General features: G+C 42.6%; 1 protein-coding gene across 1 annotated transcript in view; it reads left to right on the top strand.

Moving 5' to 3' along the window:
• The window catches only part of TRPC4 (transient receptor potential cation channel subfamily C member 4), a 205563-nt gene that overhangs the window by 173867 nt on the left and 15563 nt on the right, over window positions 1–16133 (top strand). The window contains exons 6-8 of the mRNA XM_007070901.3: window positions 5840–6153; window positions 8202–8397; window positions 10594–10788. Of these exons, the coding sequence (XP_007070963.2) occupies window positions 5840–6153; window positions 8202–8397; window positions 10594–10788 (705 nt within the window). The remainder of the gene's footprint in view (window positions 1–5839; window positions 6154–8201; window positions 8398–10593; window positions 10789–16133) is intronic.

The following is a 16133-nucleotide window of genomic DNA, read 5'->3' as shown; positions in this document are numbered from 1 at the left end:
TGTGGGGCCCAAAACTGGACACAGTACTCCAGATGAGGCCTCACCAATGCCAAATAGAGGGGAATGATCACGTCCCTCGATCTGCTGGCAATGCTCCTACATATACAGCACAAAATGCCGTTAGCCTTCTTGGCAACAAGGGCACATTGTTGACTCATATCCAGCTTCTCATCCACTGTAACCCCTAGGTCCTTTTCTGCAGAACTGCTGCGTAGCCACTCGGTCCCACTGTAGCAGTACATGGGATTCTTCCATGCGAAGTGCAGGTCTCTGCACTTGTCCTTGTTGAACCTCATCAGATTTCTTTTGGCCCAATCCTCTAATTTGTCTAGGCCTCCTGTATCCTATCCCTACCCTCCAGTGTATCTACCACTCCTCCCAGTTTAGTGTCATCTGCAAACTTGCTGAGGGCGCAATCCACACCATCCTGCAGATCATTAATGAAGATATTGAACAAAACTGGCCCCAGGACTGACCCTTGGGGCACTCCGCTTGATACCGGCTGCCAACTAGACATGGAGCCATTGATCACTACCTGTTGAGTCAGATGATCTAGCCAGCTTTCTGTTCACCTTATATTCCATTCATCCAGCCCATACTTCATTAACTTGCTGGCAAGAATACTGTGGGAGACCATATCAAAAGCTTTGCTAAAGTTGAGGAATAACACATCCACTGCTTTCCCCTCATCCACAGAGCCAGTTATCTCATCATAGGAGGCAAATTAGGTTAGTCAGGCATGACTTGTCCTTGGTGAATCCATGCTGACTGTTCCTGATCACTTTCCTCTCCTCCACTAGAACGAGGTCTCCTTATTCTCCTTTTTATAACAACTTGACCACACTGTCTCTCCTTAGGATCATATGATAATTTTGGTATTTATTGTTTCTGCTCTAGAGGGTAAAAAGTAATTATCTGGCCACCTTCCCAATGCTTACAACTGACTTGGATGTTAATCTTACGTATGGTTCTCTGTGAATAATCTTCACAAACTGTTATTTCATATTCCTTTGGCATCATTAACATACATGATAAATTTGCTTTAAAGTTCTAGTCTTTACATAGTTCTAATCTGTCCATATTTTGCTTTCTTCCGTTTTCCATAGGTGTGGACTATGCATTTCTGCTATGTATTAAATATTTATTAAGTAAATTACTGCCTTTGCAATGTGCCAAAGGGTTGTGTGTGGGCTAGAAGTGGAGTGCAGAAACTCTAAATTCTTACAATATGAGCAACCCAAGAAATCAAATCTCATGCTTCATCAGAGGTTGGTCAGTTTAAGATGATGACCTGTTAGGAACCCTCCACAGAGAGCCTGATCCAAAGCCCACTGAAGTCAGGCCCATGCACTGTGGAATTACAGAATCAAAGCTCTGCATTACCCAGATGGCAGGATAAATTTGTGTTTTTACCTTCTTTGAATTACTGAATATAAGCCATTGCTGTAATCAACATAAAATATTTGATGTATCTATGATCTTCTCTTGTACGGGAAATCTCATGTTCCTGTAGTCACTTCATATTACTCAATGTCTCATGACTCTATATCGACATACTATCAAACAGCCATCTCATATCCTAATTCTTTTTATAACCCTATAGTGTGCAAATGAACTAAAGTGAGTTAATATACTAAATATACACATACTGTTTTTGAGAAAACTATTGAATGAGCAATTTACAGAAGGCCAGTGGAGGTAGGAAGTTTTGACTGGGTTGGTTTGGTCTCTTTGTAGTAAGGATATTTTTTGCCCTTGTTATTAAGCAAGTCCATTTTCAGTCCTATCATGGTCTGTCTTTATCTAAGATGCAGTTTATATTCAGTTTCAATATAAAATTACTGCAGAATATTTACCATTCTTCCTTCTCTATCACTTCACGTTTCTGACCATATAACAGATTCACAATCTCCTAGTCATTTTCAATTCTCTTCTTCCTAATTCTCCTTTTAAAAATCAACAAAATCCATCCTTTCACATAATCTCCACTACTAAAATATATATCCATATATCAGTCATATTTTCCTTCAGTTCTCTTCTCTGCTCACCCTTGTTCTCAACTCTCCACCATCCAATCTATCCAAACCTTTGTAGTTAAAGTAATCTTCCTCTCCTACTTCCCTGGCCCCATTATACCCCTTGTGAATCCTTTCAATGACTTCTGGTCTGTTAGCATATCCAAGTTCCTAGCCATCCCCTTCAAGTCACTACAACCTCCTCTCCCTAATGACATCTTTGTTTTTATTTGTTCACTACTTTTCTACTCTCTAAACTCCTTCCAAGCCTCTCTTCTCACTTCTCAGTCTTCTCTGCTACATGCCTTCATTTATGATATCCCCTGCACTTGGCAGGTTTCCTGTTCTCTCCCTCTTTCTCCACCTACAAATGCTCAATCAGATCATGTCATCTCTTCAGTACATGGACAGTTTCTTATTATATCTTTATAAAAGTGCCATGTAAGTTTACGGTGATGTCTAAATTATGCTATATTATAATAATATTCAGAAAAGTCACTATGAAAAGGACATGGAGCAGTTGCTCCTTTATTCTGTCAGTAACTTCCATATTAAATTTTCTCAGTTTGCAAGTCATTTTTTTGGGGGGGGCTGCTAGAACTGCAAACTCAGCTATGGCTCTGCAGCACAAGGTGTGCTCTTTCTGCCACTTACGTCATCACCAGTAATAAGGATTCTACAATCAGAATTGAACTGATGATTTGGTTAACGATGCATGAGGCAGAATAACATCTGTCCAGTTCTTGCATAGCTGTATTGGCTCCACCATGCTAGCAGTAATAAAAGCTTGATTTTATGAGGAAGGTCACTAGAGTAAGGAACATAGTTTTGTGACTAGGGCACTGGCTGGGGACTCCAACAGGGCTGGCTCCCCCTCACAGCTCAGTCATAGACTTTCTGTGTGACTCTGGTTAAGTCACTTTTTCTCTCCTGTGTGTCAGTAAAGGTGGATAATAGCACTTCCCTACCTCCAAGAGGTGAATCCACTAATGATTGTTGGGTGCTCAAGTGCTGTGGTATTGAGGGCCATATAAGCACCAAGATAGATATGACTTGATACAAAGGGAGAAAATGTAGCTTGTGTCTGTTGCACTTAGACTTTAGTAGTAGTAATAATAATAATAATACCTATTTCTTATATTGCACTTTTCATCAGTTAATCTCAAAGCACTCTATGAGCTTTAAAGTATTTATCCTTACAACATCCCTTTGAGATAGGGAAGTATTATTATCCCTGTAAGCACTTCAATAGGGATTATGGGCTAGCTTCACATTGCCATGCCTTTTACACATGTAGAAAATCACTGGGATTCACAAAGCCTACGTCTGACAGCTAGTTTCTTTATACAATGACTAGGGAGAGAGAGGTGCCTCAGAGTGGGATTCACAAAAGCCAGCACACTAGGCATCTTCTCTCCTAATCTAGCCAATGGGATATGCGGAAGAGAGGGATGTGTCTTAAACTCGCCCCCCCTGGAAGTTTGGCACCTAAGTCAGGCTGACGGGAGGCATCTCCCTCTGCTTGGGATTCTCCATGGCAAACCCTCTCTTGGTAGTGGGCACCTATGTGGTTTTTGCAAGAAGTCTGAGGGAGAGAAGAAGAAGACCTCCCTCTTAACTTTTAGCCCAGTGATTAGGGTACACACCTTGGCTGTGGGAGGCTCCTGATTCAAGTCTCCACTCCCATAGAGAAGGGAGGGGAAGGGATTTGACCTGGTTCTGCCACCTTTAAGGTGTGTGTCCTCACTACTGGGCTGATGTGACGCTCTCGCCTGTTGAAGCTATTCCACTGCGGCTACATCATTAATGTTTTAGGACAAATGTTTTATTTAAAATCCATTGCCATGAGAAAGTTACATTAACTGTGTTGTGGGGGATTTTTGTCCTGCTAGTGCATTCAGAAATTAAGAACAATTCTTTGTTTGAGACAAAAAAAAATTTATTTAACTAGCAAATTGAAATAACTAGCAAGAGTCTCATTCAGTGTGAGCCGATATGCCATTTTCACATGAGGATCAATGTGGAGTGGTCATCACATACAAATTCACTGCATTCTCCACATTGCTGGTGGCACTTGTGGCCACCTTACCGTGGCAAATATGGCAGTGTAGCCAAGGGAAAAAATAATAGAGCAACACATCTGGAATACATTTGTACCTCACGTACATTTTTGATACAGAAAAATGTTTTTTATGCTAAATTAAAAAAAATTCACATGTGCCTAGGTGAAAATGTCCTAAAACCACATAGCTGGAGGGCCACCAGTTCTTTAGTTATCACAACATATATGCTTATGGGATACAACTTTACCCCATGAATATAGATGAGAGTTAAAAAAAGTCATTGGACAATGGGATACTGGATCTCCCACCTCCCCCAAGTGAGTGCCCTCAGCACGAGGGCTACAGAATTATTCTCATGCTTGCTTGTTCTTTCTCTCTCTGTGACCCAATGACTCTTTCATCATTTATCCACATGGAACAGTTTCAACAGGAGAGACTGAGGGAACCTCACCTCAGGCTCTCCCATAGCTCAGTGGTTAGGGCATATAGCTGAGAGATAGCAGACTCCAGTTCACCTCCCTTCTCCCTCTCAATTGGAGTGGGAATTTGAGTTGGTCAGCTCCCACACCCCAGGTGTGTAAACTGAGGTAAAAGTTCTGAGGGAGGTCCTCTTTCCCCCACTGGGTGTTCTATGCGATCTCGCCTACCGGATCAGACCCCCATAGGCAAACTCTGAGCATGCTTACCAGATCAGGCCCAACAGTTCCAATGCCTTTCTTCCTCAGGTTCATGCATTGCTTTGGGGCTAATAAGTCCAGACACCTGGCCTGAGGTAGCAGTGTGTATGCGCAGAGGCAGAAACATAAGTGCCTATGGAGATTTTACTGAGAAAATGTAGATATCAAGTGCATTTAGATGCCTACAGTGTTTGGGAGCAGCTGAACAGAGGTTTTCTGAATCCCACTGGGCCTTATTCTGGGATTTAGGTTCCTAAAGTGGTAGTTAGCTGCATAAGTCCTTTTGTGAATTTAGCCCTGTGTCTTCTGATATGTTCTGTACAGCACAGAGCATATTAAGGATACTCAATGGGTAACTGATAAAAATTACAGAATAGTATTTAGAAAGGTTTTATTTTAAAATGCATTTCAACTTCATGGAACCTGTTGCTAGGCTTGGAATGTTAAAGGTTCCTGATTACAAGGATCAGACTGACTGAAAATGAGGTAGGTAAACAATTAGGCATGGCTCAAAGGGAGAATAAATACATATTGTCATTGTTTTAATACTGGAGATTAAATGACATTGTTATTCTTTATCTACTGTATAGCAACTTTTCAGTGATTATCCAGGCCTTGATCTATCAAATGCTTATATATTGAGTCCTTATTCATTTGAGTCTTTTCATTGACTTTGAAGGATCCAGCACCCACTTTCTACGTTTTGAGAAAGCCGGACCTTCATAAATTTGCTAAATACAATTACAGTGTGTACTACTTTTCTACTGTCTGTCACAGACAGTTACAAAAAGACCAGACATGTAATCCTTTCATTGCAACAAAATCATAACAAAATACAAAAAGACTAGTATAAATTATCCTTCAGATGAAGTTCTGGATAAGGACAAACACACAAGCCATATTTGTTCTAATATTAAGATTATAAACTCCTTTGAAGAGACAAACCAGACATAGTACATTCCAAAAAGGGCTAATTTTTGTTGTACTGGTGCCTGATTAAAATGGCTCAACAAAAAAACTGAACAACTTTGGTTTCTGTATGGAAACAAAAGTATAACTTTCTCTTTTCTATTTTTTTTTCCAGTATAGTGGGTTTCTCTCACGACAAAGCTGGGATATGTGGCACCCCACCTTGGTGGCTGAGGCATTGTTTGCTATTGCGAACATCTTTAGTTCCCTGCGCTTGATCTCATTATTTACTGCAAATTCTCACCTGGGACCTCTGCAAATATCTCTAGGAAGAATGTTACTGGACATTTTAAAGTTTCTATTCATATACTGTCTTGTGCTGCTAGCTTTTGCAAATGGGTTGAACCAGCTGTACTTCTATTATGAAACAAATGAAGCCAACAGCTGCAAAGGAATACGGTGTGAAAAGCAGAATAATGCATTTTCAACGTAAGTGGCATATCTACTTTTCATTTGATACGTGCAATATTTTACTGCTTAGACTGGCTCAGACTGTAAGCTCTTTGGGGCAGAGATGTCTTTTGTTCAGCATTTGTACAGCATCTAGCACAGTGGCGTCCTGGTCCATGACTGTCTCTAGATCATACAATACAAATTATTAATAATAATTAATTAATTAATAACTACAGCACTCTATGATAATGTATGGGCTATGCTAGAAAGACGTCCACAGAATTAACTTAAAAGGCTATGAGCTAAAATGAGATAATAGTGTAATTTTGGCAATAAAATACTGATCTGGCTCCAAAAAACCATAAATTTAACCTGCTAAGAGTTTGCTTCTACAGGCAAATGTTGCTGTGGTTTTCTTCTATGTCTGTTTGTTAAGATTAAAGTGGCATCTTCTGAATAACTCCATTTTTCAAAAATGTCACGATTGTGTGTGGATAAATTGGATGGACAAGGTTCCATGGAAGCAGGACAAGGGAAAAAATCAGCCCAGGCTGCCAGGAAGCCTGAGTGCAAGGCCCCCTTCAATTGAATTTCTTGTAAATGTTCAATCTCTACATTCTCACTTTTGTCTTACAGGCTAAATAGTAATGAATTTCAGTTATTTATTTTCCTTCACTTTGAAAGTCAGTAATTTTAGTTTAGCTATATCAAGTGACAAGTTTAGTGCTCAATCTGTATTAAATGCATTTTAATTCTCTACTTGAACTTTCATCTTCCACACTGAATCAAATTTCTGATACAAACAGCTGTTACCACCTGAGTTCTGTAAATCATATTTAGCTACTCACCTACATTTAAATTGTGCCAAGAGCCACTTCCCCACCAGGGTGACGTTGAGGGAGGCAATGATAACTAGGCTGTCTCCCCTGGGATCTGAAGAGGGGTGCTGGCAGTGGTTATGGACGTAGAAGGGGTTGTCTAGTCAGACTATGGTGGCTCCTGCTTCTTCAGTGCATGAGAAATTGCCAGCAGGGGAGTTTAGTGGTGCATTCTGTCTATGCCTTTACAAGAACTGCAGAAAGACATGCTGCACAGCCACTCCTTAGAGGTACCCTGGTCCCAATTCTCCACTTACTTGCACCGATTTACACATCTGTAACTCCAGAGTCCAGTTCAGTTACACCTGACTTGCACTGGTATAAAAGAGAAGAGAATCAGGCCCTAGGACTTGCATAGACATAGTGTAAAGCCTTGCTCCACACTGCCCAGGAGCATAGGGCTGATCAGGGCTCAAAATAATAATTTGTAGTGTATTAGCACAGCTTTGTGTTACAAAGAAGTGATATTATTTCAAACTGTTTAGCTCCTACAGATCTGTTTCAAAGATGGCACCTTGTTATTTGACATTCTAGCTGCTGACCTAGCCGTATCTCTAAGGGGATGTTTTATAATTTAACTGTAGATGCACAACGTCATTTTATGATTGTCTGCTTTATCTTTGAATTTCTGAGCTCTTTACTAAACAAAATGTATGCATGGGAATGCCCCTAGAATTATACAGCTCCGTTTATCTAGAAGACTCTCAAAGCACACTATCAGTTGAATATACAAACTGTTTACTGATACAAACAAATCATTTTAATCCACTGCTGCTGCTTCTTTCATGTGGCACACCCACTGCTGAAATTCAGTCACCAAATTAATTTAGAGGTCCAATTCTGGCCCACTGATGTTAAGGCAACACTCCCATTGACTCCAATGGGATCAACTTTAGGCATGTGAGCCAAAAAATTTCAAGTGTAGGTACCTATATTTAAATAACTGGCCTGATTTTCAGAGGTGCTGAGCACTGAATTGAATAGAATCAGCCATTTACTGAAGGGCCTATTTATGTATTTAGATGCCTGGCTTTAAGGACTCAAGTTTGGAGAGTTTACCAAAATTTCCCTGGGAAATTACATACTTTTGTGTATATTGGGGAAAATCCTGTCCTCTGCTATCACAAAGGGCTTTGACTGTGCATGTGGGGAAAGATTTGGGTATATATTTATATTTGCTGCTGTTATTATCTATTTATTTTTCAGGTTATTTGAAACACTGCAGTCATTATTCTGGTCTATATTTGGTCTCATCAATCTGTATGTGACCAATGTAAAAGCACGACATGAGTTTACTGAGTTTGTTGGGGCCACCATGTTTGGAACCTATAATGTCATCTCGCTGGTTGTTCTACTCAACATGTTAATAGCCATGATGAATAACTCTTATCAGCTCATTGCTGTAAGTTATTTCTCCTTATTAAATCACTTGTAATGAGTATTTTCTCTAAGTTCCCATATATGCTTTTTCCAGCATTAAATCCCATTTAAATATGGAATACGGGGACACATTCTCTGATGTCTTCTAGTTCCTTTGCACGGCCCTTCAAGCACAAACAGACTAGAAAACTGCTGGATTTGGCCAGATGAGAATTCTCCCAGAATTCTGAATGGTGCAAAGCTGCTCCTGATGCAGCAGTTGTGTTGTGGGAGGGGCAGGGTGTATCAGGGTTGCTATCAATTGGCATAGGTTAGTGCAGACTGTTCTAGCCAGGGTCTGCCCTGAGAATCAGGAATCTGCAACAGGCTAGTTGCATATTTTCTATTTAACACTCAAGATTGATTAAGCTTCAAAAGGCTATTTTCCAAACTTCAAGCCAAATCAATGGTTAGTACTATATCCAGTGATTCTTACAGAGCATAAAGATAAAATTAATGGGAACTGGTTGTCCAAATTCCTTAGGCAACTTTGAAAATTTCAGCCATTGGGACAAACATAAATGTAGATGTAGGAATGATCCTTCATTCCTTGCTCAAGCAAAGCACCCATTCACTTTAAAGAGAGATTAGCTTAAGTAGGTATAGCAGGATCTGGTGCGTCTTCAGACCAGCACATCAGGAGGGTTTAAAATATTTACTTCCCCACCTTCAGTTCTCTAAGACTCTATGCAAGTGCTAATCCCTTGCAGGAGAGAGTGCAGTAACAGAAACTGGTGTAGTTTCACGAAGTGACGACTTTACACATTGCACAGGCTTTCCTACTAACAGTGAATGCAAAGATGTAGTGGTATCTGATTTGATGACATATAGGCAAGCTGCAGTAGAGGCCTTGGACTTTTCTTGCATTGTTCCTGTTTTTTCATTTAATGAAAACTGTCTCTTTATCCTAATCAGAACTTTTGGGTTATTTTTTTATATATCTTAACACTCATTAAATAGATTGATCCTTGGCAGATGCAGTCATGACTAGAACTGTGTGAAGAATATAAATGCCACTTCGGGAAGGATTTCAGAATTTGGTTTTGATCTGATTAGGAATGAAATCAGAAATTTTTGAAATTCTCTGTGAAAGAAAATTTTGAAAGAATCATTTTGTTTCAATTTTGACTCTTTAAAAATTGCCTATTATAATCCATGCTCTAAACAGGAACCTGAACCTTGGCCTCCCCTATGCTAGGTGAGTTCCCCTGATCACTAGGTTAATGGGTATTTGAAGGAAAGCAATTTCTTTTCTTTTCTCCCCCTGAAAAAATATGTATAGGGAACTGTTTTATTCTGATGTAGAATGGGGAAAATATAATCTCAAAAATGTTCCTGGGAAAAGCAAATTGTTATCTGCCCACATCTACTTATATGGTAACAAACCCACAGCTCTATATAGCAATGTCCTGAAAACAGGAGAGCAATTAGTGTTGCCAATTCTCACTGTTTGATTGCAACTCTCACTATAGTTGGTGTTTATTTAAATACCCAGCTCCTGGAGGCATATGATTAGGTGAAAATCTCAACTTTCATTTAAATATATATATATATATATATATGTTTCCATCCCTTATGGTTGCAGGGAAAAGCTCAAAGCACCATCTGAGAGTATCCAAAAGACTTAAAAACCAGAAAACAAATTAAAAGAATCCAATATTATTTTTAAATGCATGATTTTTGGGAGACCTCACTCATGATGTTTGAATTTTTGAGGTTGGCAATTAACAGAGCCCCCACAAAATGGGACCCACTTTGACCACATTTCCCAGGTCCCACAGCCTTGTTCAAGCTAGTACATCACAAAGTAAGTGAATTGCTCCATGTAGAATGCATGCTGTTATGATGATATGGTACTGTAGCAAAAGACTGCTAGACAGTTAGTATTTTTTCTATTTGTAATTTTCCTCTGCTGTCTTAGAGGTATTTAATTATTTTAAATAACTGTAGAAATGCAAGAAAGATTAAATGTGACATAATATCCAGACTATTTCGTACTGGGTAAAACAAGTCAACTGCAGCATTAAAATTTCTATCACAAAGAGACAGCTGTGTTTTTTTACGAGCCATTTAATTAGCACTTCAGGATATGTTTAGCTTTAGATTATAGGACCCCTGTAAGTTTTTTTTCACCTTGTTAATTTAGCAGTTTGTTAGTTATTATATTTCTTGTATACAGGATCATGCAGACATCGAATGGAAGTTTGCTCGAACAAAGCTTTGGATGAGTTACTTTGAAGAAGGAGGGACTCTGCCCACTCCCTTCAATGTTTTACCAAGCCCCAAGTCTCTCTGGTATCTGATCAAATGGACATGGAGACATCTGTGCAAGAAAAAGATTAGAAGGAAACCTGAAAGTTTTGGAACCATAGGGGTAAGGAATAAACCATCCTGGTTCTTACTTGGTCTCTTCCCATCCCCTTCTAAATAGATGGTTTTTAGCCTTGCAGAGCTGGAAAGTCATGTAGGCCTGGGCCACACTTCACAGATAAGTTGACATAAGCTGCCTTGTGTGGCTACACTTAAATTTGTCTCCCACTGATGTAAGTGCCCCATTAGAGTGTGACAGATTTTGGTTACCAATCTGCCTGGGCCCACAGTTGATCAGGCTGGGGCCACATGATCTTTCTGGGGAGGAGATGACGAGGCACATCAAATGTCTAAATTTTAAAGCTTTATTAATAAAATAACAGCAGAGAGTGTTGGAAACACTCCCACGTCACTCGGGGGAAGAAAGAAAGCGTTAATGCCTCAAGCCCTAACCCACTTTCATGCTCACACACACCTCCCAGACTGGCCAAATCTGGGTGTAACATCAGAAGAAGAGGGTTGGGGGAAGGTGGACGGGAGTGCTGTCCTGGGCCCAGGCTGTCCAAGGATCTGCTGTGCTCTCCGAATTGCTCCAGCTCTCAAGAGGGTTTTAAGCCCTGGGCTCCTTTGGGGGTGTTCCATTCCGCGACCTCTGTTCCTGGTGCTCTTTGTGTCAGTCCAAACTGGCTTGCTGTGGCCTTCTTGGTTTCCCAAAACATCCCGGCTCCGGAGACTTTGTTTTCCCTTCTGTTGGCCTTCGCTGTCGTCGTCTCATTTGCACTCGCTGTTCTTGCTGTTATTTTTGCAGCTTTGCTCCACTTAGTTTTTCTCTTCTTATGGCTGGTCGGGGGTGGGGGGTTGGACTCTCCCCCTTCTGTCTTGACAGGTAGTAGCTGGCTTTGGGCTGAAGTCAGCTTCTTATCTTCGGACTGAGCTTGCTAGCTGCAGTGTTGAGTTAACCCGTTCTCTGCTCTCTTCTTTCTCTCCCCCCCTCTGAGCCTCTCGTACCTGCAAAGGAAACTTCCACTCCCCACTCACACACCTCTGACCCTCCCCAAAATGCTTTGTGATGCTTGCGACAGCGTTAGCAATATACAGTGCTGATCTGCCTTCCCAGGGGACTCCCTAACGGGAGGGGTCCATTGGATTTGTGACAAGAGCAACACAGTAACCCCATCTCCCTGAGCAGCATTGAGCCATGGTTGATGTATTGCAGTCAGGGCAGCATGAGTGTAGACAACTGCATTACTGTATTGTCCCCAGCAGTCCTCCAGCAGCTGCCTCACAATGCCAGGCACTGATGGCTCTTGTCACAGTTCTGAACTCCACTGCTCAGAGATCACAGAGGCAGGAAGCTCCTTCCCTCCCCCACCCCCCACACACATTTTAAAACCCTGGAAATTTGTGAAATGCCTTTTCCTGATTGCCCAGCTAGCCATTCCCCACTGTTGTGTGTAACTGCCCTACTGACCATGCCGGCTACACTTTCCAACCTGGGTCTCTGGGGCCTGTGGGGAGAAAAGGCTGGGTAGGCACAACGACAGACCTGCTGTAGAACCGTGGACCTCGGTGAGCAGGTTGCCCGTGGATGCAGGAGAAGGGCGACGACAGGGATCAGCAGCGGTGCTGCATGAGAGTGAAGGAACTGTCCTAGGGAGGCCAACAGTTGATCTGGTGCTGAGCCACAGATCTGCCACTTTTTTACAAAGTGCTGCATGCCATAATTGGTGGAAACCCCACCACCACACTGCAGACAACTCTGGATCCCTTCGAGGAGCCTGAGTCACAGGCCCCTGCTGTGAACAGCGAGGAGGAAGAGGAGGAAGATGGGGGACATCAGATCGGGGGTTCAGCTATGCCGTGAGCCAGGAGCTGCTTGAGACTCCACCACAGTCCAGTCAGGCCCAGCAGTCGAGCACGGGCGAGCCTGAGGCAGGGGAAGGAACCTCGGGTAAGTGTGTAAATGTATTTCCCATTACAGTGATGTACTGATGCAGTTCCCAACTTAACAGGACACAGCTATCAGCTTTTCATTAATGTACTCGCACTAGAAAAGATAGCGGCACAAAGCAAGAGGTATGGTTGTTATCTGCTTTACATTCCCGTCTAGAGTTAGGCTGGGGGGGTTCGGGTGGGGGACAGTCTCAGGAATTTGCTTATGTACACAGGGATAGCTCCTGAATGCACTTGAGAAATCTAGATGAAATTTTCATGGAGGCACGCAGCGATCCTCTCTCAAAGCTTTCTAGGGATGACAGTCTTATTTCTTTCTCTGCGGTAGAACACTTTCCCACACCAGTCAGCGTTATCTTCTGCAGGCACCTTTGCAGTAAACAGGCTAGTGGAATATGGACTCGCGCTGCTTCGGGACACCAGCAGTACCTGCATTTTCTGTTCCTTTATTACCCTCAGGAGTGAGATATCAGCAAAAATCACCACCACCATGGAAATGGGTGCCAGTATTCAATGTCATTGCCCTATACTCATAGTTTCATATAGCTGAGCAGTTCCCTCTTCATTTCCCTCACCCCATGCTCACCATGGCTGGTGCTGAGAGTGGTGCGGTGCACAAGCACTCCAAAGCAGAAGTGTCAATAAGTACATCTTGTTTAAAACTTTAGGGGAGCAAGGCAAGGGAGTTCTGAATCTTAACTTACACTTTCCGTTGTGACTATATTGACAGTGATACCTCTGTGTGTTTTGTCTGCAGCTGCTGCCATTGTGGCCTTGAGGGGGGTTCCCCCTCCATATCTGTGGAACGCCTGAGCTAGATAAGGAGGAGAAAGAAGAGGACTCCGGATGACATGTTCAATGAGCTCCTGCAAGCCAGGGCTGCATCAGACCATGAGCAGAGGGCCTGGAGGGTGAATATCGCAAACTATATGGAGAAGGAAAGAGCAGACGGGAGAAAGGAGTCCCAGCAGGAAGAGGAGAGGAAGATGCACCAGGCCATAACGCAGCTTCTTTGGCAGCAAACACACATACTGCAGACTCTTGTGGACCTTCGTTTTCAACAGTCACATTCCTGCCTTCCTTTGCAGACCATGGAGAACCCCAGTATAGCACCTTCCTTCACCGCCATCACCCTTGCACGTGGCATCAGGTGTCTGCATCCCTACCCCTACCACTCCACACAGGGGGACAGTAAGGCCAACCACCACTTCACATACAAGAACCTGTCAGAGCAGTGGTGGGAAACCTGCAGCTGCAGGTTGCCCACCACTGTGTCAGAGCCATTGTTGCCGTATGTGTAGCTAAAATGGACATGAATGTTCCTTTCCCTTCTTAAGCTCTGTTCCATAAAATTTAAGAAGTTTTTAATGTATTTGCTCTTAACTTGCAAAGAATTTTTTTTGCAGTATTTTTGTTACTCAAGAAAATTCTATTGTTTGGAAAATTATCCATCTTTATTAGTTCCCAAAATGTGGTGCAAAATGTCTAGCGGTACTGAAAACACCCTCTTACTTGTTATTATATGGTGTGACACAGCTCATAGGATCAGTGAAAAAAACACAGTATAATGATCATAAATGTATAGCAAGCACCACAAAATGAATAGGTGCATTGACAGTGTTATATTCATTCATGTAAACCAAGCACCATACAATACCTAACAGGCCCCAAAATAACAGGGCCAGGTAGAGCACAATACACCACAATGCATTAAGGTGGCTCACTGTTAAAGTGCTCTTTCATAGCCTCCCTGAGCCATATAATTCTGTGTTGAGCTCTTCTGATAGGCCTTGTGTCTGTCTGCTCAAACTCAGTAGACACTGCTCTACCTCCACCCTCCACCCTGGAGTCCACTTTTCCCCATTTGCTTCACAGATATTATGCAAGACACAGCAGACAGATATAATGGTTGGGATGCTTTTTCTCGCTGAGATCTTGTAAGTAAACAACACCAGCATCCCTTCAATCTACCATCAGCACACTCATCACTCATTCTGCACCTGCTGAGTCAGTAGCTGAATCTATCTTTGGTGCTGTTGAGGTTGCCAGTCTACAGCTTCATGGCTCAGGAAAGCAAGAGGTAGGCTGGGTCCCCCAGAATCACTACTGACATTTCAACATCACCAATGGTAATCCACCAGTCGGGAAAGAAAGTCCCTGCTTGCAGCTTTGTGAGCAGTCCTGTGTACTTAAAGATGCAAGCATTGTGCACCTTCCCTGACAAGCAAAGACTGATATCGGTGAAGTGTTCCTGGTGATCCACCAATGCTCGCATGACCATGGAAAAGTAGCCCTTTTTGTTGATGTACTGTGTGCATATTGCCAACAGTCACAGTCCTTCATGGCAAGAGATGATTAATGGCCATGCACATTTATATGACAACGGCCCCACTGTGGATTTTTGAATGCCAAAGTGATTTCCCCACAGACTGGTAGCAATCCAGTGTTGCAGACTTGCACAGTGTGATTTCCACTTGCTTCTCCACTGTCAATGCAGCTCTCATTCTGGTGTCTATGTGCTGGAAGACTGGGGCAAGCTTGGCACACTGATCCAGGAAAGCGGCCTTATGAATCCAAAAGTTCTGCACCGCTCGTCATCCCAACCCTGCATTATGATGCAATCCCACCAGTCCCTGCTCATTTCTCAGGCCCAGAAGATCTCCCCCATCTGCAGCTGCTCAGGGCACACCACCAACAACCTTGAATTGGATCTTGCTATGTCCCACAGCAAACTGTCCTTCGATAAATCATCATGTTCCCCCCAGGTTTGGTTCTTCTTGCTGCTCTGCAAATACTGCAGGACTGTGCATCCTGTGCTGGCAATGCTCGAAACCCTAGCGCAGAGCTGTGCAGGCTTCTGTCGGAGATGGCAGACAGTGGGGAGGGCCGCGCAGACTTGTGGAATTTTTAAGAAAGGTGCAAAAATGGCATTATGAGATGTACAATGTTGCATGCTGGGAAGTTGACCCCTTACTCCCAGTCATCACTGTGTGACTTGTTTCTTCCCCACCATGCATTGCCAAAACTTCCTAAAAGATAGCGTGCTGGATGGGGGCGGGTTATACACTGGGATACTTATCTGTGCACTGTACTGTCTCCATGTGTCGGCGCTGCCCATATTCACCAGCACTCCTGGTGAGTACGGGCAGTGTCGACACATGGAGACAAGTATGCATACCCACAAGCCATATACTAACTGCGACGGTTTTATGTCATTGTAACTTGCGTCGGCAAAAGTTTGTAGCATAGCCATGCCCTTAAGATATGTCTACACTGCAATCATAGCTGTGACGACAGCACATATAGACATCCCTGAGCTAGATTTGATCTAGTTAGCTTGAATAACAATAGCAGTGAAGCATCTTAAGTTGACTAGCTGCTCAAGAACATACCCAGGATCCCAGGCCAGCTGCCATTCGTGCTGCTGTGGCTTTACGGCTATCATTATTCCAGCGA

Source organism: Chelonia mydas, chromosome 1 (assembly GCF_015237465.2).
Source record: "Chelonia mydas isolate rCheMyd1 chromosome 1, rCheMyd1.pri.v2, whole genome shotgun sequence".
Lineage (NCBI taxonomy): Eukaryota > Metazoa > Chordata > Testudines > Cheloniidae > Chelonia > Chelonia mydas.
Note: the sequence above shows the minus strand (reverse complement) of the source record. Positions and strands in the feature narration are given on the sequence as shown.